The sequence below is a fragment of the Oryctolagus cuniculus genome, chromosome 10 (genome assembly GCF_964237555.1).
Source record: "Oryctolagus cuniculus chromosome 10, mOryCun1.1, whole genome shotgun sequence".
Taxonomy (NCBI): domain Eukaryota; kingdom Metazoa; phylum Chordata; class Mammalia; order Lagomorpha; family Leporidae; genus Oryctolagus; species Oryctolagus cuniculus.
Window position 1 is genome coordinate 16,998,042 of NC_091441.1, and position 23,688 is coordinate 17,021,729.

A 23,688-nucleotide genomic window follows, 5' to 3' on the forward strand; every position below is an offset into this window, starting at 1 on the left:
CCCAGGCACTTCAGCAGGGAGCTGGGTCAGACATGGAGAGCCAGAGACTCAAACTGGTGCCTCTGTGGGATGCCAGCTTTATAGGCGGCAGCTTAACCTACCATGCCACAGTTCCTGCACATTTATTTTTGATGTGAGGCTGAGGGGATACTGAAAGATCAAGTACATCCCAATCAATACACAATTATTCTTAAGTGCTGAAACTTAACTGAAAAGTGATCGCTGTTAAATATAAGAGTGGGAATAAGAGAGGGAAGAGATGTGCAATTCGGGACATGCTCAAGCTGACTTACCTCAAACGGTAGAGTTAGAAACATACCAGGGGATTCCAATTCAATCCCATCAAAGTGGCATATACCAATGCCATCTCACTAGTCCCAGTGATCAATTTGTGTTCACAATTGATCATAATGATAGGACTAAGAACCAAAAGGATCATATAAACAAGAATAGTGTCTGCAAATACTAGCTGATAGAATAAAAAAGGGAGAGAACGATCCAACATGGGAAGTGAGATACACAGCAGACCCATAGAATGGCAGATGTCCTAAACAGCACTCTGGCCTCAGAATCAGCCCTTAAGGCATGCGGATCTGGCTGAAAAGCCCATGAGAGTATTTCAGGCATGGAAAGCCAAGACACTCTGGGGGGGGGGAAAAAAAAACCTAAATGAAAGATCTCCGTGAGTGAGATCCCAGTGGAAAGAACGGTTCATCAAAGAAGGAGGTACCTTTCTCTGAAGGGAGGAGAGAACTTCCACTTTGACCATGGCCTTGTCTAAATATGATCAGAGTCGGTGAACTCAGGGGGCTTCCATAGCCTTGGCAGCTCATGACAAGAGCCTAGGATGATTACTGAAGCCATAAACAAGAGTGTCAATTTGTTAAGTCAAGAACAGGAGTCACTGTGCACTTACTCCTCATGTAGGATCTCTGTCCTTAGTGTGCTGTACATTGTGATTTAATGCTATAACTAGTACTCAAACAGTATTTTTCACTTTATGTTTCTGTGTGGGAGCAAACTGTTGAAATCTTTACTTAATGTATGCTAACCTGATCTTCTGTATATAAAGAGAATCGAAAATGAATCTTGATGTGAATGGAAGGGGAGAGGGAGTGGGAAAGGGGAGGGTTGCGGGTGGGAGGGACGTTATGTGGGGGAAGCCATTGTAATCCATAAGCTGTACTTTGGAAATTTATATTCATTAAATAAAAGTTAAAAAGAAAAAAAAAGATCAAGTACATCCCAAATCCCTGTCTCAGGCTGGAGAACTTTCCTATAGTCAATAATGGAGAAATCTGTCTTTTTGGTGTGGATCTTCTGCTGCAGCATTGCTACACAGAATCAACTTCACAGCTCCAGTAGAATCAGCTTCACAGCTCCAGTAGTGACCCTCCTATCTTTTTCTCCAAGGTGACAAAATAGAAATTAAGACACAGAAAATATTCTTAGTAAGTAACTAACTCTCAGAATGTATTGTTCTTCTGATTCGTTTTTTCCTTCCTTTCTTTATAAAAAAAGGACCATGCTCTCCTGGGTTTTGGTTAGGACTAAGTGGCAACGTAATTAAAAATTTATTTTCCATTGTTTTGCTATGATGTATTTAGTCAATCTCATTATTATACATTTAAATAATTCCCATTCTCCCCTCATTTGAAAATAACATTGCAGTAGACATTTTGTTGTAATAATCATTGGTAATACCTATAATTATTTCCTTAAGATAATTACTAGCCATAGAATTCCTGAGAAAAAAGTATGAATATTTTAGAGATTATTAATACATATTGCCAAATTGCTCTCCAGCGGCTGTGTCTGGTTATACAGCTGATTGGTTGGAGACTTCCATTTCCACTAGGCATTATGGGAAAAAAATGGAAGCTAGTTGTATACAAAAGTACTTCAAAAAGTTTGTGGAGTGGCAGAAGTTTGATGCAGTGGTTCAGGCACAGCTTTGGATGCCCACATCATGGATCAGAGTGCCTAGATTTGAGTCTTGGCTCTGCTTCCAATTCTAGCTCCCTTGTTAGTATATTCCATGAGAGGCAGCAGGTGATGGCTCAAGTACCACCTATGTGGGAGACCTAGATGGATTTCCTTGCTTCCAGTTTTGGCTGGGGTGTTGCTGACATTTGGAGAGTTACTGGCACATGGAAAATCTCAGTAGGTATGTCTCATTCTGTCTGTATCACTGCCTTTAAACTAAATAAATAAATTTAAAAATTTTTAAGTTTGTAGAAAAAATGAATTAAAAGATGTTTATTTTGGGGCAAAAAATTGAGTTTCATACATAATTTTTAATAATATCCATAGACTTTCTGGACTCCTCATGTCTTGGACTTCAAAATTTTTTGAACCAAAATAAAATTGTCTTTTAACCCATTTTCCACAAACTTTTGGAAGTGTTGTATAATTTTAAAATTTATATTAATCTATTTTTATTTTTAATTGCATTTATAAGTTTATTATGTTATCTATGCCTTTTATTCTAAGATGCCTCAGATTCTTGCAGACATGGATATGCATGTGTAATACCAGTGATATCAATGGTTCCTTTCATCCAATAGTAATATTATTTTTTTATTTTATTTTATTTATTTATTTATTTTTTATTTTTTTTTTATTTTTTAATTTTTTGACAGGCAGAGTGGGCAGTGAGAGAGAGAGACAGAGAGAAAGGTCTTCCTTTGCCGTTGGTTCACCCTCCAATGGCCGCCGTGGCCGGCGCACTGCGGCCGGCGCACCACGCTGATCCGATGGCAGGAGCCAGGAGCCAGGTGCTTTTCCTGGTCTCCCATGGGGTGCAGGGCCCAAGCACCTGGGCCATCCTCCACTGCACTCCCGGGCCACAGAAGAGAGCTGGCCTGGAAGAGGGGCAACCAGGACAGAATCCGGCGTCCCAACCGGGACTAGAACCCGGTGTGCCGGCGCTGCTAGGCGGAGGATTAGCCTAGTGAGCCGTGGCGCCGGCCGGTTCCTTTCATCCAATAGTAATATTATTATTTTTTTCTTTTTTCTTTCTTTCTTTCTTTTTTTTTTTTTTGACAGGCAGAGTGGACAGTGAGAGAGAGAGACAGAGAGAAAGGTCTTCCTTTGCCGTTGGTTCACCCTCCAATGGCTGCCGCGGCCAGCGCGCTGCAGCCGGCGCACCGCACTGATCCGTTGGCAGGAGCCAGGTACTTATCCTGGTCTCCCATGGGGTGCAGGGCCCAAGGACTTGGGCCATCCTCCACTGCACTCCCTGGCCACAGCAGAGAGCTGGCCGGCCTGGAAGAGGGGCAACCGGGACAGAATCCGGCGCCCCGACCGGGAATAGAACCCGGTGTGCCAGCGCCACAAGGCAGAGGATCAGCCTAGTGAGCCGCGGCGCCGGCGTAATATTATTTTACATTATTTTTCATTCCCAATATTACTAATGTTTGAAACCCTCTCAGATTTATCATAGCTGCTTTGGGGTTAGAATACTATATCTTTATTGCTTTTGCATGTGTTATTTGCTTTTATAGCTAGCATAGAACTAAATATACAGAAGAAGCCCAGAAGTATTTGAATTGAATATGCACTTACTCAGAAAAACCATGATTTCTATTTCTTCCCTTAAAGAAGATGATTTTCGTTACAAGTTCTAGAAGCTTCCACTTTCTATAATACATTTTGTTACTATATGGAGACCAATTGATTGTGTTACTTACTCATTTCCATAGCAAGAACAGTGATATTGTGCCAAGAAAATTCTTCCCGGTCTAGGGGTCTTGCAGTCATTAGGGCACCTGTTGTAATGTCGACATAGAAAAATCTTCCAGGGTCACTGCTTCTGTCAATGGAGTATCTATAAAGATATGAATTGTGTACATCAGTTGCATTTGATAGACTTACAACAGCATGTTGCTGAGAGAACTGAACACATACTGAGTGAGCAGTACCTAGCTCCACCAGTTCTGGGCTGCATTTGCAGTATTATCGTGTTAGAAAATAAGGGCCCCTACACCCCTCAAAATAGCCCAAACAAAAACTATTACTGCTTCATTGTTCTCACTCGGAAAATGTAATAAGGAGATGCCAAGAGTCTTAGGGCTCTTTTTTTTTTTTTTTATAAAGATTTATTTATTTGAAAGGCAGAGTGACAGGGAGGGGAGAGGGAGAGAGATTGAGAGAGAGATATCTTTCCTCTTGGCTTTAGCTGGGGCTGGGCTTGGCCAAAGCCAGAAGCCAGGAACTACATCCAAGTTTCCCAAGTGGGTGGCAGGGACTCAAGTGCTTGAGCCACCATCTGCTGCCTTCTCAGGCATGTTAGCAGGAAGCTGGATTGTGGATGGAATATCCTGAATCACGGAAGTCTGATATGGAATGTGGGCCTCCCAAGTGACAGCTTAACCCCTTGTACCACAGTGCCCACCCCAGGGTAGTTTTAAACTATTTGAAGAGCAGTTTATGCTATTTAAAGCTTAAAACTGCTCCGTGGATTTTTGAACACCCTGAATACTGACACCTATATCTATAAAGTTTCTAATAAATTTTATTCAAATGACTTCTCAAATGCTAGTCTTAAACTAGAAAAAGGACAAAGATATAGTTCAGTGGCTCCAGTCCTTACCATTAGTATCACCCTGTTGGAAAGGAAAGCTTTACACAGGCCCTTTGTAAACCTGCTAATGACTCACCTTCTGGCAAACACAATAGTGGTATTTATAGCTGAAGAGCCCTTACGTTTGGAATGCTTTTAGCAGGGTGGAATAGGACTGTCTAGGTTGCTTATTATAAATAAGCCTGCTTTTTATGAATTTATGGGTTGCTGCCTGCTGGAAAATGTCAGGTAAGGTATGTAATTAATGGAGTAGAACAGCAGATGTTCCATAACAGAAATGGCTTTCTGTTTAGGCAGTACACTTCATTCACTGCTTCTGCCTCTTGAGTTCAGTCTGGGCCAATGTGTGTCTTCATGCAGGGAAAGAAGGGTATTTACAGGCACTGGACCTTGACAGTATCAGACCTCTCCCAGCAGAGTGCCTGACATGTGTTTTGCTGTTGTCTGTCTCCTTTGAGTCATTTGTGAACTTGGTCCTGGGTAAGAGTTATAATTCCTGTGGAATCTGATTTGGGCAATCCAATAACTTTGTGTTACCTTATTTGGTCCTCATCTTGAGAAAATGAATAAAGATAGGGGGAGGCTCTGGTATCTGTATGTTTAAAACCCTCCCTGAGGCCGGCGCTGTGGTGTAGGGGGTAAAGCCGCCACCTGCAGTGCTGGCATCCCATATCGGCTCTGGTTTGAGTCCCAGCTGCTCCACTTCCCATCCAGCTCTCTGCTATGTCCTGGGAAAGCAGTAGAAGATGGCCCAAGTCCTTGGGCCCCTGCACTCGTGTGGGAGACCCTGGAAGAAGCTGCTGGCTCCTGGCTTCGGATCAGCTCAATTCCAGCCATTGCAGCCATCTGGGAAGTGAACAAGTGGATGAAAGATCTCTCTCTCTCTCTGCTTCTGCCTCTGCCTCTCTGTAACTCTTCCTTTCAAATAAATAAAAGTAAGTCTTTAAAAAAATTAAAAAAAAACCCATCCCTGAAGGATTGTGATTTATAGGCATCATTGAGACCCATCTTTGAGAACTTCATGTAGTCCTTGGTAAAGACCAGCCATTATAATGTTTATTTTTAACTGATAAATGATAATTATATGTGTTTATGGGATACATGTGATGTTTCAACATGTGCATATGCCATAGGATGATCAAATCAGGCTAATTTACATATCTATCACTATTATCTCACATATTTATCATTTCTTTGTTGTGAGAACATTCAAAATCTACTCTCTTAGAGTTAGGTCCCTGTCACCCATGTGGGAGGCCAGGAGTGAGTTCCTGGCTCCTGGCTTTGGTCTGGCCCAGCCCCGGCTGTTGCAGGCACGTGGGAGTGGGTCAGCAGGTGGGAGACCTCTCTCTTTTTTTCTGTCTGCTTTTCAAACAAATATATCCTTTTAGTAGTTTTGAAATACACAGTACATTGTTATTATTGTTACTGTTTACATATTTATTTATTTATTTATTTGAAAAGCAGAATTACAGAGAGAGAGGGAGAGACAGAGAGAGATCTTCTATCTGCTCTTTCACTCCCCAATTAAATGGCCAAAACTGCTGGATCTGAGCCAGGAGCTTCCATAGTCACAATGCTGCACAACAGATGACCAGAACCTCTTCTTACTGGCTGGATACCTTCTCTTCCCCTATTCTCTTGGAGCCACCATGCTACTGTCTTCTGTGGGTGTGACTTTTTTAGATTCCATATATAAGTGAGATCAGGAAATATTTGACTTTCTTTTTTTTAAAGATTTATTTATTTATTTGAAAGGTAGTTACAGAGAGGCAGAGACAGAGACAGAGAGATCTTCCATCCACTGGTTCACTCCCCAAATGGCTGCAGTGGCCACAGCTGACCTGATCTGAAGCCAGAAGCCAGAAGCCAGGAGCTTCCTCCGGGTCTCCCATGCGGGTGCAGGGGACCAAGCACTTGGGCCATCTTCCACTGCCTTCTCAGGCCATAGCAGAGAGCTGGATCAGAAGTGGAGCAGCTGGGTCTTGAACCAGTGTCCATATGGAATGGTGGTACTGCAGGCGGTGGCTTTACCTGCTATGCGACAGCAATGGCCCCCAATATTTGACTTTCTGTGCTGACTTATTTCACTTAACATAATGTCTTTAGTTGATTCATTCATGTCATCACAAATGATATAATTTTCTTTTTTAAGAACAACTCAGCAAAATAAATTCCAGTTTATTTTTGGACCACATTGTTTTACACATACATCAAACAGGTCTAAAAATAATTTTTTCTTTTTAAAAACCATTTTAATTATTTGAGAAGTAGAGGAACAGAGAAAGAGATGGACAGACAGAGAGGGGGAACTGCTATCCACTGATTCACTCTCCAGATGCCTGTAATGGCCCCTGGTTGTGGCTAAAGCTGGGTGCCTGGAATTCAATCCAGGTCTCCCATGTGGGTGGTGGGAACCCAATTACTTGGCCATCCCTGCTGCCTCTCAGGGTCTGCATTCACAGTAAGCTGGAATTGTGAGTAGAGCTGGGACTTGAACCTGAGCATTCAGATAGAAGATGTGGGCATCCTACCTGCTGGGCTACCCACTCCAAGTTTCCTTCTTTTTAAAGGTTGAAGAATATGGCAGTGTTTATAATCACATTTAAAAAAAACTCATTCATCTGTGTTTGGGCACTTTGATTGTTTCCATATCTTGGCAATTGTGAATAGTGCTGAACATGGAAGTACAGACATCTTTCTCATATACTGAAATTTTTCACATACTGATTATTTTGCATTTATACCCAAAATATAATATACCCAAAATATAGCTAGGTCATATAGTAATTCTGTGTTTAGTTTTATTGGGAACCTGCATACAGTTTTTTTTTTCATATTGACTGTATAAATCTGTGTTTCCACTAACAGTGTACAAGCGTCCCCTTTTCTTAACATCTTTGCCAACACTTTTATCTTTTATCTTTTTGATCATAGTCATTCTAACAGATTACCTCACTGTGTTATTTCACTGTGGTTTTAATTTGCATTTCCCTGGTGGTTTTAGCATTTTTTCATGTATCTCTTGTTTATTTGTATGCCTTCTTTTGAGAAATGTTTATTCAGGATATTTTGTCCATTTTAAAAAATAATTAAACATTTTTTTACTTTAATTTTAATTGGTTTTTAACAGGTTCGATGTGATTTGTTGATACAATTCTAAGCACATAATCATATTCTCATCCTCCCTTCTTCCCTGTTTTGTCCATTTTTAAACCAGGGTTATTTGTCTTGATTCAAAATATACAAAAATACAAATCTATAGTAATCAAAGCAGCATGGGCCTGGTGCAAAAACAGACACATTGATGGAGAGCCCAGAAATAATCCCATGCAATTACAACCAATTAATTGATTTTTGACAAAGGTACCAAGAACATATAATGAGGAAATGGCAGTCTCCTCATTAAATGGTGTTGGAACATTGCTGCCATATATGGAAGAATGAAATTGCCCTTTATTTGACCCTTTACATAAGAATCAATTGAAAGGGGCCGACGCCATGGTGTAGTAGGTTAAGCCTCTGCTTGTAGCACTGGCATCCCATATGGGTACCGGTTCCAGTCCTGGCTGTTCCACTTCTAATCCAGCTCCCTGCTAATGGCTTGGGAAAGCAGTAGAAGGTGACCCAAGTGCTGGGGCCACTGCAGCCATATAGGAGACCAGAAGAAGCTCCTGGCTCCTGGCTTCAGATCTGCCTAGCTCTGGGCAGTTTGGGAGTGAACTAGTGGATGGACGATCTCCCTCTCCCCCTCTCTGCCTCTCTCCCTCTCCCCCCTCTCCCTCTCCCTCTGTATATGTGTATACAGTATATACCTGTATATATTTGTATATTGTTTGGTAGAATGTTTTGTTGTGCAGAGATTCAGGATGGCCGTTCAGAGTTAGGAATTAGAGATAAATGATGAATAAGGCCTAGAGACATCAGAATTATTCTAGTTTATGACTCTCTGAGAGTTAGAAATTTAAGGAAGCAAACTAATGTATTAATGTGCCTGTGACCCCATTTAACAAACATGTATTATATGCCAGGTACCACTTAACATAGCCTGTATCCATTGACTCATTTAATCTTTTTTTTTTTAATGTATTTATTTATTGGAAAGGCAGAGATACAGAGAGAGAGAGAGAGAGAGAGAGAGAAAGAGAGAGAGAGAGAGATCTTCCATCCTCTGGTTTACTGCCCTAATGGCTGGGCCAGGCCGAAGCCAGGAGTTTCACCTGGGTTTTCCATGTGGGTGCAGGGGCTCAAGTACTTGAACAGTCTTCCGCTGCTTTCCCAGGTGCATTAGCAGGGAGCTAGATCGGAAGTGGAGCAGCCAGGACTTGAACTGGCATCCATATGGCATGCTGGTGCTGCAGGTGGAGGCCTAACCTTCTATGCCACAGTGCTGGCCCCCGACTCATTTAGTCTTTACCATAATACTACAAGGTAGGTTCTGTTATGATCCTTATGTTATAGATGAGAAAATGGGCATGGAGAGGTTATGTCACTTGCCCAAAATTACAGCTGCTGGGAATTGAGCCTAGGCAGGCCTGCTTCGGGTGTTTGCTCCTCACCAACCGGCCATGCTTTCCTCCTGAGGTTGTTTAAGGAAACAAAACCGTATCTATTAAAGAGAAGCTGTGACAGCAAAGGCTGACTTTGTAATAAAGGAAACAAACACACACATGCCTACAAAGTGCCTTTAAAATGAACTGGGACATTTTTTTTCTAGGTGTAATCTGTGATTTAGTTTTAAAGTTTACTGGCAATTTTAAGAATTGAATTTTCTCTTAGGAAAAAAGGAGAAATCTGGTTGGCTCGTGATGGTCTTAAATTTCAGCTCCCTGCATACAAGAAGTTGCAGCCTTTTGGTCCACAAGTCACAACCCACTCTCCAAGCTGTAGGCATAATGTGGAGAGGAGAGGCAGCTGGTGAGGAACCAGCTTTCTACACACAAAGCTACACATGCAGTGTCGCAGATGGTGTGGGAGGTGGAGTGGGAGCAAACACTAACCGACAGGCCCCCGTCAGTGCTGCCTGGTTGATGCCTTGGAACTCGCCTAAGAGAAGCTCCCCTCATCAAGTGAGGGCCCTCTCCATTTGCCCAAGTGAAGCCTGCACAGAGGGAATCATGGCCTCGACTTCTCTGAATGAGACACTGAGCCAAGATTCAGGAGGCAAGAAAACAAAGGAGTGGCAAGACACAAGGAAAATGAGGACATTGGGGCCGGCGCTGGGGCGTAGCGGTTAGGGCCGCCACTTGTAATGCGGGCATCCCATATGGACACCGGTTTGAGTCCTGGCTGCTCCACTTCTGATCCAGCTCCCTGCTATGACCTGGGAAAGCAGTAGAAGACGGCCCAAGCCCTTGGGCCCCTGCACCCATGTGGGAGACCCGGAAGAAGCTCCTGGCTCCTGGCTTCAGATAGGCTCAGCTCCAGCTGTTGTGGCCATCTGCGGAGTGAACCAGCGGATGGAAGGCCTCTTTTCCTCTCTCTCTTTGTCTCTGCCTCTCTGTAATTCTGCCTTTCAAATAAATAAATAAATAATTATTAAAAAAAAAAAAAGAAAAAGAAAAAGGGGACACCAGGATGCAGCAGTGCAGTGTGTAGCTACTTTCCTCTCTCTCACCATGGTCCTCTCAGCACTGTCAGTGGGACAAGCACAACATGCCCGTGCAAAATTGCCTCAAGCCAAGGTTCACTGTGTTTGTTGGGCTCCCTGCTTGTTGCTTGGCAGAGGATACTCTCTGGATGTGGGGACAGTTTGGAGCAGAGCATGACCAGCAGGCTTGCTGAGCCCACATGCCCTCAAGGAGGGCACAGGAGGGTAGGCCATTTCCATACCAGCAGAACCCTGTTTCAGTTGCCAAATGGTTCAATATCCTGCTTGCCAGGACTTCCTCCAGCATTTATTAAAAATTCAGGGAATCCAAACACTGTATCTTTTGCATACATATATTTAAATTTGGATACTTCATTTTTGGGGCTTAAATGACAACTAGTTTATATACCTGAACACACCACTGACTCTTATAAAAAGATTATGAAATCCTATTAATCTTTAAAAATGTTCAATGTCTTTTTTATCCGTAACATTTTAATTTGGGTGATATGTTGATATTTTTATACTTATTTTTTCATCCTCTGTTCCACAAACTTTTTTTAATTAAAGATTTGTTTATTGAAAGGCAGAGAGAGAGAGAGAAAGAAAGATATCTTTTTTTTTTTTTATTTTACAGGCAGAGTGGACAGTGAGAGAGAGAGAAAGGTCTTCCTTTGCCGTTGGTTCACCCCCACAATGGGCGCTGCGGCCGGCGCACCGCACTGATCCAAAGCCAGGAGCCAGGTGCTTTCTCCCGGTCTCCCAGGCGGATGCAGGGCCCAAGCACTTGGGCCATCCTCCACTGCACTCCCAGGCCACAGCAGAGAGCTGGCCTGGAAGAGGAGCAACCAGGACAGAATCCGGCGCCCCAACTGGGACTAGAACCCGGTACTGGTTCACTCTACAAGTGGCCACAATGGCCAGGACTGGTCCAGGCTGAAGCCAGGAGCCCAGAGCTCTATCTGGATCTCCACATGAGTGGCAGGGACCTCAGTACTTGGGCCATCTTCTGCTGCCTTCCCAGGTGCATTAGCAGGGAGGTGGATTAGAAGTGGAGCAGGCAGGACTTGAACCGGTGTTTTGATATGAGATACTAGCATTGTAGGCAGCAGCTTAGCTTACTGTGCCACAATGCTGGCCCTGATATATTGATTTCTAAAAGTTATTTTTAAAAGATATTTGAAAGGCAGAGAGAGAGAGAGAGAGAGAGAGAGAAACCGAGACAGAGACAGAGACATCTACTGATTCACTCCCCAAATGAGTTCAACAGCCAGAGTTAGGCCAAGCCCAAGCCAGGAGCCAGGAGCCAGGAGCTTCTTCCAAGTCTCCCACGTGGGTGCAGGGGCCCAAGGACCTGGGCCATCTGCTGCTGCTTTCCCAGGCACATTAGCAGGGAGCTGGATCAGAAGTGGAGCAGCTGGGACTTGAACCGGCACCCATTTGGGATACAGGAATGGCTTTACCTGCTACACCATAGCACTGGCCCCAGAACATTTTTATTTATTTATTTTTAGTTTATTTGAAAGGCAGAGACAGTGAAAGAGTTGGGTTAATGAGTTCACTCTCAAATGCCTGCAAACCATGCTGGGCCAGCCTGAAGCCAGGAGCCTGCATTCAGTCTGGGTCTTCCACAAAGGTAGCAGGAACCCAAGTACTTGAGCTATCACTGCTGCCTCCTCGGGTGCATATTAGCAGGAAGCTAGAGTTGGAAGCTGGAACTCAAACTCAGACACACTGGTATGGGATGTGGGTGTCCCAAGCAACTTAAATGCTATGCCAAATACCCACCAATGTTGATTTTTCTGATGATTTTATTTTTAGTAATATAAATCTTATTTATTCTTTACAGCAGTAATGCATTTGATGAATTAAACAGCCATCCTGCATACAACATAAACAAATTATTTTAAAAGAAAATAACCTTTATATGAAAAAAGAAATAATGTGAGTAATTTGGGGAATGATAACAGAGGAAATCAATACCCAAGTGGGTTTATTAAATGATAGCTAGAGATTTGACTTTTAGGTGCTTTTATTCCTTTTTATTTTTTTTAAAGAATTATTCACCTATTTGAAAGTCAGTGTCACAGAGAGGGAGAGACAGAGAGATCTTCCAACTGCTGGTTCATTCCCTAGATGGCCACAATGGCCGGGGCTGAGCCAGACCTAAGCCAGGAGCCAGGAGCTTCTTCCAGGTCTCCCATGTGGGTGACGGGGCCCCAAACACTTTGGCCACATTCTACTGCTTTTTCCAAGCCGTTAACAGGGAATTGGATCAGAAGTGGTGCAGCTGGAACACGAACCAGGTGCCATATGGGAACCGTTGTCACAGACAGCAGCTTTATCCACTAAGCTACAGCTGGCCTCTGGATGCTTTTATTGTGGAAGTCTAGGACTATTGACATTCTGCTTGGTCTCAGAGATCATTCTTTGTTAGTGTCACAGCACAAAATGTCAGGGAATTTATATCTAGCAATCAGAATTCTCTCCTTTTTTTTGTAGCCACAATGCAGAGGGAGCATTGTCCTCAGTTTGTATAACTGGAACTCCATTGCTCCCACTGCCTGCGTGCTTGTCTTGTTACCTCCAGGACTGGGACCTTGTTCTTGCCAGTTTCTCAATGAGGATCCAGAATCCTGCCCCAGAATAGCCCAGTTGACCCTGCTGTGTGCCTCCAGTTTGTTCACTCTTGGAGTCGCCATGACTGGGCTCTACTGCAATAGCCATGCACTCTGTGAGGGTCCTCCCTGACACTGACGGACACGCTGGCAAATGGATGGTTTGCACCCGGCTCGTCATCCATAGCAGCATTTTCTGCAAGCTAGAAGGGTTGCTTCAATTTGTCTACCTCACTTTGCTCCATGCCAGTACAGGATCTGGAACCTACTGGTGTTTATCTTTCTTTTTTAGAGATGTCTTGAGATCACAAAGGACTTTCCTCCCAAATGCTGCACACACCAGGGTACTTCAAAAAGTTCATGGAAAATAAAATTTAAAAATAAGTTTATCTTGGTGCAAAAAATTTGAAATCCATGCAAATGAAATGTCTCAAATAAGTTCATGAAAAATTACAATATGAAAACTGTGCATGATTTCAAAATGTTTTTGCACCAAAATAAGCTTTCAATTTAATTTTCCATGAACTTTTTGAAGGACCCTCCTACATGACAGGGGTGTATAGATATATGTATGTTTCCTGACTATGTCCATGTTCTTGCTTTTTTGTTCTTCAGAAGTGATTCCTAACAGCATCCTACTTAGAGTACTTACCACAAAGGGGTCGAGAGTCAGAATCTGGAAAGAAGATGTGGAGGCATCCATAAGCTATCCTGACTGATGATTTTAGAAATGGGATCTGTGCTTAGGCTTATTTTATTTCAAACAGTCTTTCCTATTTTAATCTCAGTTTTCCTCACAGTATCTTCTCTGATGAGAATAGATTAATCTATTACAAATTAATAGGTATATAATTAATAGGTATATATTTTAATAGATTATAACCAGAAGTTATATATTCCTGGCTTCTGGAAATCTATAATAGAATTTGGTTCATTTTTGCGATGGTTGTTTTGGGGGATAATATGGTTTTACTGAGTATTTTACATTTTTTAAAAAAGATTTATTTATTTGTTTGAAAGGCAGAGTTACCCAGAGGCAGAGCAAGAGAGAGAAAAAGGGGAAGAGAGAGAGAGAAAGTGTCTTCCATTTGCTGGCTTGCTGCCCAAATTGGCCGGAGCTGGGCCCATCTGAAACCAGGAGCCAGGAGCTTCTTCCGGGTCTCCCATGTGGGTGGAGGGGCCCCAGAACTTGGGCCATCTTCTACTGCTTTCCCAAGCCCTAGCAGAGAGCCGGATCAGAAGTGGAACAGCAGGGACTCAAACCAGCGCCTATATGGGATGCTGGCACTGCAGGTGGCAGCTTTACCTGCTACACCACAGCCCTGGCCCTGGTTTTACCAACTTTTTCCCATCCTATTTCACCTTTAAAAATTTTACAGTTTAAATTTCACTTCTATATAAGTTTTTGAAATATTAATTGACTTAAAAATGGAATATCAGGATTCAAACAAAAATCATTTTAGCTGTTTTAACACTTGTTTAAAATGTTTACCAGTTGGTTGGAGGAAGCACATTTCCCCCTAGTATAGTCACTGTCTGGAGAGAGCCATTCTTGCTAAATTGCAAAAGCACGTTTTCATTAAATGCGAAACAATACCAGGTGAGAGAAGTAGCCAGATGATAGAAAAAGCATTTTATAAATAAATTGGGCTGTGTTGCAAATGTGTTATCTGCACTAAAGCCCCAGATTGATTCTACTGTGTGTCTTCCAACAATTAATGTGACAGATGGCCTCGAACAGCCTTAGATTTCTGATCTTTGGTGTCAAGCTTCAGAGGTTTGGCAGTTGCGCTGGCTGGTTGAAGTGTCAACCTGTCCACCAGCTGTTTGCACTTTGGTTCCAGAGCTGATGGGAAATGGCCATGGCTGTAAGAACACACCTCCTGTTCTTAAAAGGGGAAGCATTTTGGTTGGAATCTTTAATTTAAAAACATACATTGGAGAGACAGATATGTGGGATTGCAGTACAAAGCTCTGTCTTGCCAATTCATGTGTTGGTGAAGCCACCGACAACAGTTTTTCTGTGTTCTTTACATAGTATATGGAAATATGTGAGGGCAATCGAATAAGTTTGTGGTACATGGAATTAGAAGATAAATTTATTGTGGTGCAGCAATTCTGAAGTCCATGTATAACCACATACGGTGTATGTTATGTTTCCCGTTTTTTAGACGTGAAACATGTTAGGAGTCCTAAAGGTTGGAGGAGTGTGCAGTGATCATCTTTATACTCTCCACTAAAAGTCAACAGTTCTCATGTCTTTGTGTTTGGGTGTACTTGACCTGAATCATGGCTTACAGTTGGGGTGATTTCACACCACCTCTCCGGGACGTGTGGCAGTATCTGGGGGATATTAGGTTGCTGCTACTAGAGATGCTGCTGGGTTTTAATGGCTCGAGGCTAGAGGTGCTGCTGAGCCTGCCCAGGCACAGGGCAAACCCTCACAGCAGCAGAGAATTACCCATTCCCAAAGGTCAGAGGGACCACGGCCGAGGTGGATGTGTGGGTCTTAACTAACCAAAGGTGAGCTGTGCAGTTAATGACACTCTTAAGTGACATAACAAAGCCGTGTTATTTAAACAGAAAAAATCAAAGGAGGAGGAGAGTCTTGACAGATGGGATAGAGAAGGAAAAAGTAAAGTGAAAAGTGCTAGAAAACTGTACAAAGGAAGGGGAAGTTCCAAGATCTAAGGAAGAGGTGAGCTCTGTGGACAAACCTGATGGAGTTGTTGGTCACATCTGGGTCCTTGGCAGAAATGATCTGTATGGTCGTCCCAATTGCCACATCCTCAGGCACCTCCACAAAATAAAAGCCAGGTTCAAACACTGGGGGCTCATCCACATCCTCCACGCTGATGTGCACTGTTGTTGTGTCCTGAAAGGGGCCTAGGTTCAGAAAACGCATCTCTAGGTGAGGATTGGCTCCTTCCACTTTTAACGTGTAGCTTTTCTTGCTTTCAAAACTCAGGGGCTAGAAAGTAATGACAAGAAAATTGATTAACCACTAACATATATATTCAGGTTCCAATGGATGTCCAATACTGATGGCTGGTGGGAATTCCTCAAAACTCATTAAAATGGTGGAAAAGAGGTAAAGGGGAAGACTTTTCTCTTATTCTGTAGCTCTTGGTCTTCTAGTCAGTACCTTGGGTGGGGAGAATATGAAAGATGCCAGACACTTCAGGTATAGCTCCATTTACTCAGGGAAACATGGCTTAACCTTATCTGCTCTTTATCAGCACATTCTTTAGAGAAGGCCCAAGGAGACCTCAGGCTAAGGCCTGTTTGCCTGGGGCTATTCCAGTTGTGAAATGGAAAGTTATTTCCTGGAAACCTCTTCTGTCCCAGGTAAACCTAGATGGTTGGTGCCTTATCTTTAGTGATGGTTGCGCATTTGAAAAGATGCTGTGGCAACTGAGAGAGAAAATGAAAACCTTGTCTTTGGACTAACAAACAACTAGGGAGGCAGGCAGGCTGGTAGAAATGCATTGCTGTTTCAGAATATTCAGGCAGCCTTTTGGCTTTTCTGGTTGCTTCCTTAAAAGAAGTTCTTCCTTGAGTCCAAAGGCAATAGTGATTCTTTCCAAGAAATGAGAGAGTTTATAAAGGTTCTTGAGGCAGTGTCTGATCGATATTTGTATATTTGGCTCTTCCCCAACTATCCCTTTTAAAATCTTAATTCAATATTTTGCAGTGGAAGAAACGGAGACCCAGGAAGCGTGGAAAACAGGGCTGATCTGACCCAGTCCTGTGGTGTCAGAACAGTAGTGTGGGCTGACAGGTGGGAATTCCTCAGCCAGAGTTCAGCCACAAGACTTCATCTGTCTAGTAAAATTCCACCTCATAAAATATAATTTGTCGTGGTTGTTACTCCTTTTTGATCTATGATGACCTTCAGAATGCTTTATTTCAAACCAGATACAGCATTGCAGGGCAGGAAGTGAACTTAAATCCTGTTTGTGAAGAATAAACCCATTTATGTCTTTTTTTAAAAAAAGTGTTTGTGTTTCAAGTCACAATTATCTCAAAATATGAATAACTTAAAAATTGTGGGAAAATGGACAGTGAGTCTGATAGAGTAATTACAGTGGGCAGTAAAACAGTTACTAAAGCTCAACATAGGCCAGCGCCGTGGCTCACTAGGCTAATCCTCCGCCTGCAGCACCGGCAACCCAGGTTCTAGTCCCGGTCGGGGCGCCAGATTCTGTCCCGGTTGCCCCTCTTCCAGGCCAGCTCTCTGCTGTGGCCAGGGAGTGCAGTGGAGGATGGCCCAAGTCCTTGGGCCCTGCACCCCATGGGAGACCAGGAGAAGCACCTGGCTCCTGGCTTTGGATCAGCGCGGTGTGCCTGCTGCAGCATGCCGGCCGCGGCGGCCATTGGAGGGTGAACCAACGGCAAAGGAAGACCTTTCTCTCTGTCTCTCTCTCTCACTGTCCACTCTGCCTGTCAAAAAAATAAATAAATAAATAAAGCTCAACATAACGACAACAGATTTGTTTTTAAGCAGAGCATTCACTTGAACTTTTTTCATAAAACATGCTGGATGTCAGCATGTTTTGTGTTAGAAAAAGGCATGCCCCCATTTAAGTTTTGCTTTTGAGAAACAAACCTCAGTACTCTGTGATTTTCAATTTCTAACAAAGTTTTTGTTTGGTTGCTGTTGTTAGGTTCTCACTTGGTCGGCGTTTTTTTCAGTGCCCAACATTGTGTCCCTGTGTTTCTTAGTTGTCAACCATTTTCACATAAACCCAGCAACCCATTTCCCTCAGTCTGTTTGCCTCCTGCATTTTTGGGCAAAAGGCCAGGTTTCCATACCCAGAGAAATTGGCCATTTGGATTCAGATATATTTGAAGGACTAGTTTTACCAATTTACTTATGTAATCCCTAAATACAGATATTTTTCTTTCCTGGTAAATTACATTATATTCTCTTAAAATCCTTTCTTTATGTATCAGTAATCTAAAGTGGATGCTATTGTTGATGTTAGATTTGAGCTTGGCAAAATTTGTTTTCCCTTAATTGTAAGTCATTTTTCTAAACTGGTGGGAATTTTGTACCTGTTTTTTAAATTATGGTATAGCTTACATTAAAAGTAATTTTTTTCTTTTCTTTTTAAAAAGATTTGTTTTATTTGAACGGCAGAGTTACAGAGAGAAAGGGAGAGAGACAGAGAAGGACAGAGAGAGAGAAAGAGAGAGAGAGAGGGAGAGAAAAATAGAGAATCTTCCATCCTCTGGTTCACTCTCCCAGTGGTCACAATGGCCAGGTCTGGGCCAGGCTGAAGCCAGGAGCCAGGAGCTTCCTCTGGGTCTCCCACATGGGTGCAGGGACTCAAGCACTTGGGCCATCTTCCCCAGCTTTCCCAGGTACATTAGCAGGAAGCTAGATCAGAAGTGTAGCAGCCAGGATGCCAGAGTCACAGGTGGCTTTGTTACCTGCTACACCACAATATTGGCCCCAAAATTCATCTTTTTTTTCAAGTACAGTTTGGCAAGTTTTGATGAATTTATTTGGTTATGTATCTACCATGATAAGGAAGATATAAAACTGTTCCTCCCCTCTGCATAACCTACCCTGTGCCTCTTTGTAGGCAGCTTCGCCCCCCCACATCCCACCCTTGGCAACCACAGATCCATCTTCTGTCCATTGTAGGAGTACATCTAAATGGAATTACTCACTATTTAATCTTTTGAGTTTGGTTTCTTTCACTAAGCACAATGCATTTGAGATTCATCCATGTTGTTTGAATGAACAGTTTGTTCCTTTGTATTGCTGCGTCATATTCCAGTGTATGGATGTATGACAGTTGGTTTATTCCTTCTCTACTAGAGGCATGTTTGGGTTGTCTCTAATTTCTGATATTTGAATAAAACTATTATAAAGATTTGACACAGGTTTTTGTGTGAGCTTAGGTTTTCATTTCATATGTGTAAATATCTAGAAGTATGATTGCAGGATTATGTGATATATTTTTAACTTTATAGGAAACTTCCAGACTGATTTGCAAAGTGCAATATCATTTTGTATTCCCATTAGGAATGCAGGAGAGTTAGAGTTTCTTCCTATCCTTGTCAGTAGTTGTGTTTTTAAATATTTATTTATTTGAAAGGCAGAGTTAGAGAGAGAGAGAGAGAGAGAGAGAGAAAGAGAAAGAAAGAGACCATCTGCTGGGGAGAGAGAGAGAGAGAGAGAGAGAGAGAGAGAGAGACACTATCTGCTGGCTCACTTCCCAGATGACTGCAATAGCCAGGGTTGGGCCAGGTGAAGCCAGGAGTCAAGAGCTTCATCCAGGTCTCCCATGTGGGTGGCACGGGCCCAAGTACTTGGGCCATCTTCCACTGCTTTCCCAGGGGCATGAGTAGAGAGCTGGATAGGAAGAAGAGCAGCTTGGATACAAACTGGTGCCCACATGGGATGCTGGTGTTGTAGACAGCCACTTAACCCTCTCTGCTACAATACCAGCCCCCCATATTTGATTTTAGCTATCTTTGTATGTGTGCACAGGTGTATAATGGTTTGGATTTGTACTTCCCTAATATCTACTGGTACATTTTTCTCTGTCTTCTTGAAGATTTCTTTATATATTCTGTATGAAAGTATTTTATCAGGTATGTGATTTGCAAATATATTCTCCCAATCTGTGAATTGTCATTTCATTCTTTTAACAATGGCTTTTGAAGAGCAGAAACTCTTAGTAGCAATGAAGTCTTACCACTTTTTCTTTTTGTAGAATGGGATTCGGGTAGCAAAGAAATCTTTGCCTAATTAGGGTCACAAAGATTTTCTTTTATGTTTCTTGTTAGGAATTTTATAGTTTTAATTTTTTTATGTTTCAGTATAAGATCCATTTTGAGATTATTTTTGTGAATTATAATTAAGGCTCATTTAAAAATATTTGCATACAGTTTCTAATTATTCCAGCACCATCTTTTTTAAAGACCAGAATGAGTTTTTAATTATTGTTGAAATTTATTTTTCATTAAATTGTTTAATGATTTTTATATTATTTAAGGCTTTTGTCTCTCTCACTTCTACTTTTAAAATAGAAATAAATCATTACCCAAAACACTAAGATTTAAATTGTTCACATTGGTATGAGTTTGGTTTTTCCTTCTTGCATTGTTTTTATTCTTATTTATTTATTTAGTAAATATAAATTTCCAAAGTACAGTTTATGGATTACAATGGCTTCCCCTCCCATAATTTCCCTCCCACTCACACCCCTCCCATCTCCCGCTCCCTCTCCCATTCCATTCACATCAAGATTCCTTTTCTTTTCTTTTCTTTTTTTTTTTTTTTGACAGGCAGAGTGGACAGTGAGAGAGAGGGAGACAGAGAGAAAGGTCTTCCTTTGCCATTGGTTCACCCTCCAATGGCCGCCGTGGCCGGCGCGCTGCAGCTGGTGCACCGCGCTGATCCGATGGCAGGAGCCAGGTGCTTCTCCTGGTCTCCCATGGGGTGCAGGGCCCAAGGACTTGGGCCATCCTCCACTGCACTCCCTGGCCACAGCAGAGAGCTGGCCTGGAAGAGGGGCAACCGGGACAGAATCTGGCACCCCTACCGGGACTAGAACCCGGTGTGCTGGCGCCGCAAGGTGGAGGATTAGCCTAGTGAGCTGCGGTGCCGGCCAAGATTCATTTTCAATTATCTTTATATACAGAAGATCGATTTAGTATATATTAAGTAAAGATTTCATCAGTTTGCACCCCCACAGAAACACAAAGTGTAAAATACTGTTTCAGTACTAGTTATAGCATTACTTCACATTGGACAACACATTAAGGACAGATCCCACATGAGAAGTAAGTACACAGTGACTCCTGTTGTTGACTTAACAATTTGACACTCTTGTTTATGGCGTCAATAATCTCCCTAGGCTCTAGTCATGAGTTGCCAAGGCTATGGAATCCTTTTGGGTTCACCGACTTCGATCTTATTCCGACAGGGTCATAGTCAAAGTGGAAGTTCTCTCCTCCCTTCAGAGAAAGGTACCTCCTTCCCTCCTTCTTTGATGGCCTCGTTCTTTCCACTGGGATCTCACTCGCAGAGATCTTTCATTTAGGTCTTTTTTTTTTTCCCCAGGGTGTCTTGGCTTTCCATGCCTAAAATACTCTCATGGGCTCTTCAGTGAGATCCAAATGCCTTAAGGGCTGATTCTGAGGTCAGAGTGCTATTTAGGACATCTGCCATTCTATGAGTCTGCTGTGTATCCTGCTTCCCATGTTGGATCGTTCTCTCCTTTTTAATTCTATCATTTAGTATTAGCAGACACTAGTCTTGTTTATGTGATCCCTTTGACTCTTAGACCTACCAGTATGATCAATTGTGAATTGAAATTGATCACTTGGACTAGTGAGATGGCATTGGTATGTGCTACCTTGATGGAGTTGAATTGGAATCCCCTGGCACGATTCTAACTCTACCATTTGGGGCAAGACAGATTGAGCATGTCCCAAATTGTACATCTCCTCCCTCTCTTATTCCCACTGTTATATTTAACAGGGATCATTTTTCAGTTAAAATTTAAACACCTAAGAATAATTGTGTGTTAATTACAGAGTTCAACCAATAGTACTAGAACAAAACAGAGAAAAAATACTGAAATGGATAAAGTATTACATTGTACATCAGCAGTCAGCACAGGATCTGATCAAGTCACTGTTTCTCATATTTTTTTTTTTTTATTTTTATTTTTTTTTATTTTTTTGACAGGCAGAGTGGACAGTGAGAGAGAGAGAGACAGAGAGAAAGGTCTTCCTTTGCCATTGGTTCACCCTCCAATGGCCGCCGCGGCCGGCGCGCTGCGGCCGGCGCACCGCGCTGATCCGATGGCAGGAGCCAGGAGCCAGGTGCTTTTCCTGGTCTCCCATGGGGTGCAGGGCCCAAGCACCTGGGCCATCCTCCACTGCACTCCCTGGCCACAGCAGAGAGCTGGCCTGGAAGAGGGGCAACCGGGACAGAATCCGGCACCCCGACCGGGACTAGAACCCGGTGTGCCGGCGCCGCTAGGCGGAGGATTAGCCTAGTGAGCCACGGCGCCGGCCTGTTTCTCATATTTTTTTAACATCAAAGAATTGTTTATTTATGTATTCATGATCATAAATAAAATAATAATAATATTTGAGAACCTAGATTCCGTGCAAGAAATTTCCTAGAGTTGGTGCATACAAGAATGAAAAGTTATTTATTTATTTATTTATTTGACAGGCAGAGTGGACAGTGAGAGAGAGAGACAGAGAGAAAGGTCTTCCTTTGCCGTTGGTTCACCCTCCAATGGCCACTGCGGCTGGCGCGCTGCGGCCGGCGCACCGCGTAAAAGTCATTTATATCCTTGAAAATTGAGTCATGAAAGTTATGGCACAATATAGTAATGCAGCTTTAAATATTAACTAAGCAGAATTAAGTATTACTTCCTATGTTCTCATAATGCTTTATCATACTTCCATTATAGCTTCTCTTAATTTGTATTAATATATTTCTATATTGGCCCCCTTCCCCAGATTTAAGGGCTAGGGGTATAACTTAGTCATAATTTTTATTCCTCAGTGCAATATTTTTATTCTCTCTAGCAAGGCCTAAAGCCCAAAAGGTAGCGGCAAAATATTAAATAGTGCAAAAAGTTTTACAATGTATTATTATTATTTATTACTTAACTGAAAAATCTCTATTTTATGCTACCATATTTTCAGTAATTTTAGGATGTACTTTTTCCCTGTTTTGATTGTTTGGAAATAGTTTTCCTGTTGATTGATGACATTTTAAAATTGCTATAGACTCATTAGGAGATGATGGGATCTAGTTGTTATCACCTGTGCATGCCAGACCTGTTCAGAGCTATTCATACTGTTATATTGCTGTTGAGTTCTGCATATTGTGGATAATACATATATTGAACTGTATGTCTTCAGAAAGACTGTGCTATGATCAAGGATTGAAACAAAAGTTGTGTAGGCAGAGTGGCATGGAAACAACAGCAGGGAATAAGTCTGATATTAGTGAAGCAAATATGTCTAACTGTGGCTATTAGAACTCTTTAACTATAAACAAAGAAATAAGAAAGTGCTGCAGCATTTAAACTGGCAGGATTTTTAAAAAGTGGTACATAAAACAATAATATTTTCAATTTATGGCATCTTAGATTTGGTGAAATGCAGAATTTTTGTTCTTTGGGACCTGCCTAAGGGGAGCATGGACACTAAATAATTACTTGTTGTTTTCTGGAAGATGGAAGACATGCTGAAGACTAGAAAATTGTGCATCTATGGAATAAAGAACATTCTGAAAATTATATATTTCAAATTATACTTCAAGCATTTAAGAGACTGAAAATCAATTGATTGATTACTTAAAAGCTAAAAAGATACAAGGTGCTGGTTAATAATTAGTGTAGTTTTATGAAGAAGACTCAATTCTATCAATTCAATTTAATTTCTCTTTTGGAAAAAGTATGTGATGTTTAGATAAATAATAGGCCGAAGGGAAATACATCAAAAGCAGAACTTTTGTTTCAATTTTTTATGACATTGTTAATGACAAAGTAGGAGGACGGGTATATACCAGACATCTGAGTGAAAGGTATTCCAAAGGTGTAGATTCAGCAGTCAATAGTTTGTAAAGTATTTATTACATGTCAGTTGTCCATCACCCAGCTTATTGACTTCTTTCTTAATTCCATTTTCTGATAGCTTATAAGTTCAGAAGAGAAATCAAAATGACCTTGACAAAATTGACATGCATTTTGATTAAACATGGAGATAGTTGTAGTAATGACAATGAAAGACGGTGTCTTATGAGGTTCAATATTTTTTCCAGGTAAGGGAGCTGGAGAAAAGACATTATGAGGTTCCTCAAATTGTTACAGTTAATAGGCTGCTTTTTAATGAGTGCCTTGTAA

General features: G+C 41.9%; 1 protein-coding gene and 1 long non-coding RNA gene across 5 annotated transcripts in view; one reads left to right on the top strand and one right to left on the bottom strand.

Moving 5' to 3' along the window:
* Nucleotides 1-23,688, bottom strand: part of CDH20 (cadherin 20) — a 245,448-nt gene that overhangs the window by 18,888 nt on the left and 202,872 nt on the right. For all 4 annotated transcript variants that reach the window (XM_051851165.2, XM_051851166.2, XM_070050090.1 and 1 more), the window contains 2 exons: nt 15,511-15,764; nt 3,693-3,829 (listed from right to left, as the gene is read on the bottom strand). In XM_051851165.2, coding sequence (XP_051707125.2) covers nt 3,693-3,829; nt 15,511-15,764 — 391 coding nt within the window. The remainder of the gene's footprint in view (nt 1-3,692; nt 3,830-15,510; nt 15,765-23,688) is intronic.
* LOC103349393 (uncharacterized) overlaps nt 1-23,688 on the top strand; it is a 126,484-nt gene that overhangs the window by 17,697 nt on the left and 85,099 nt on the right. The window lies entirely within an intron of this gene.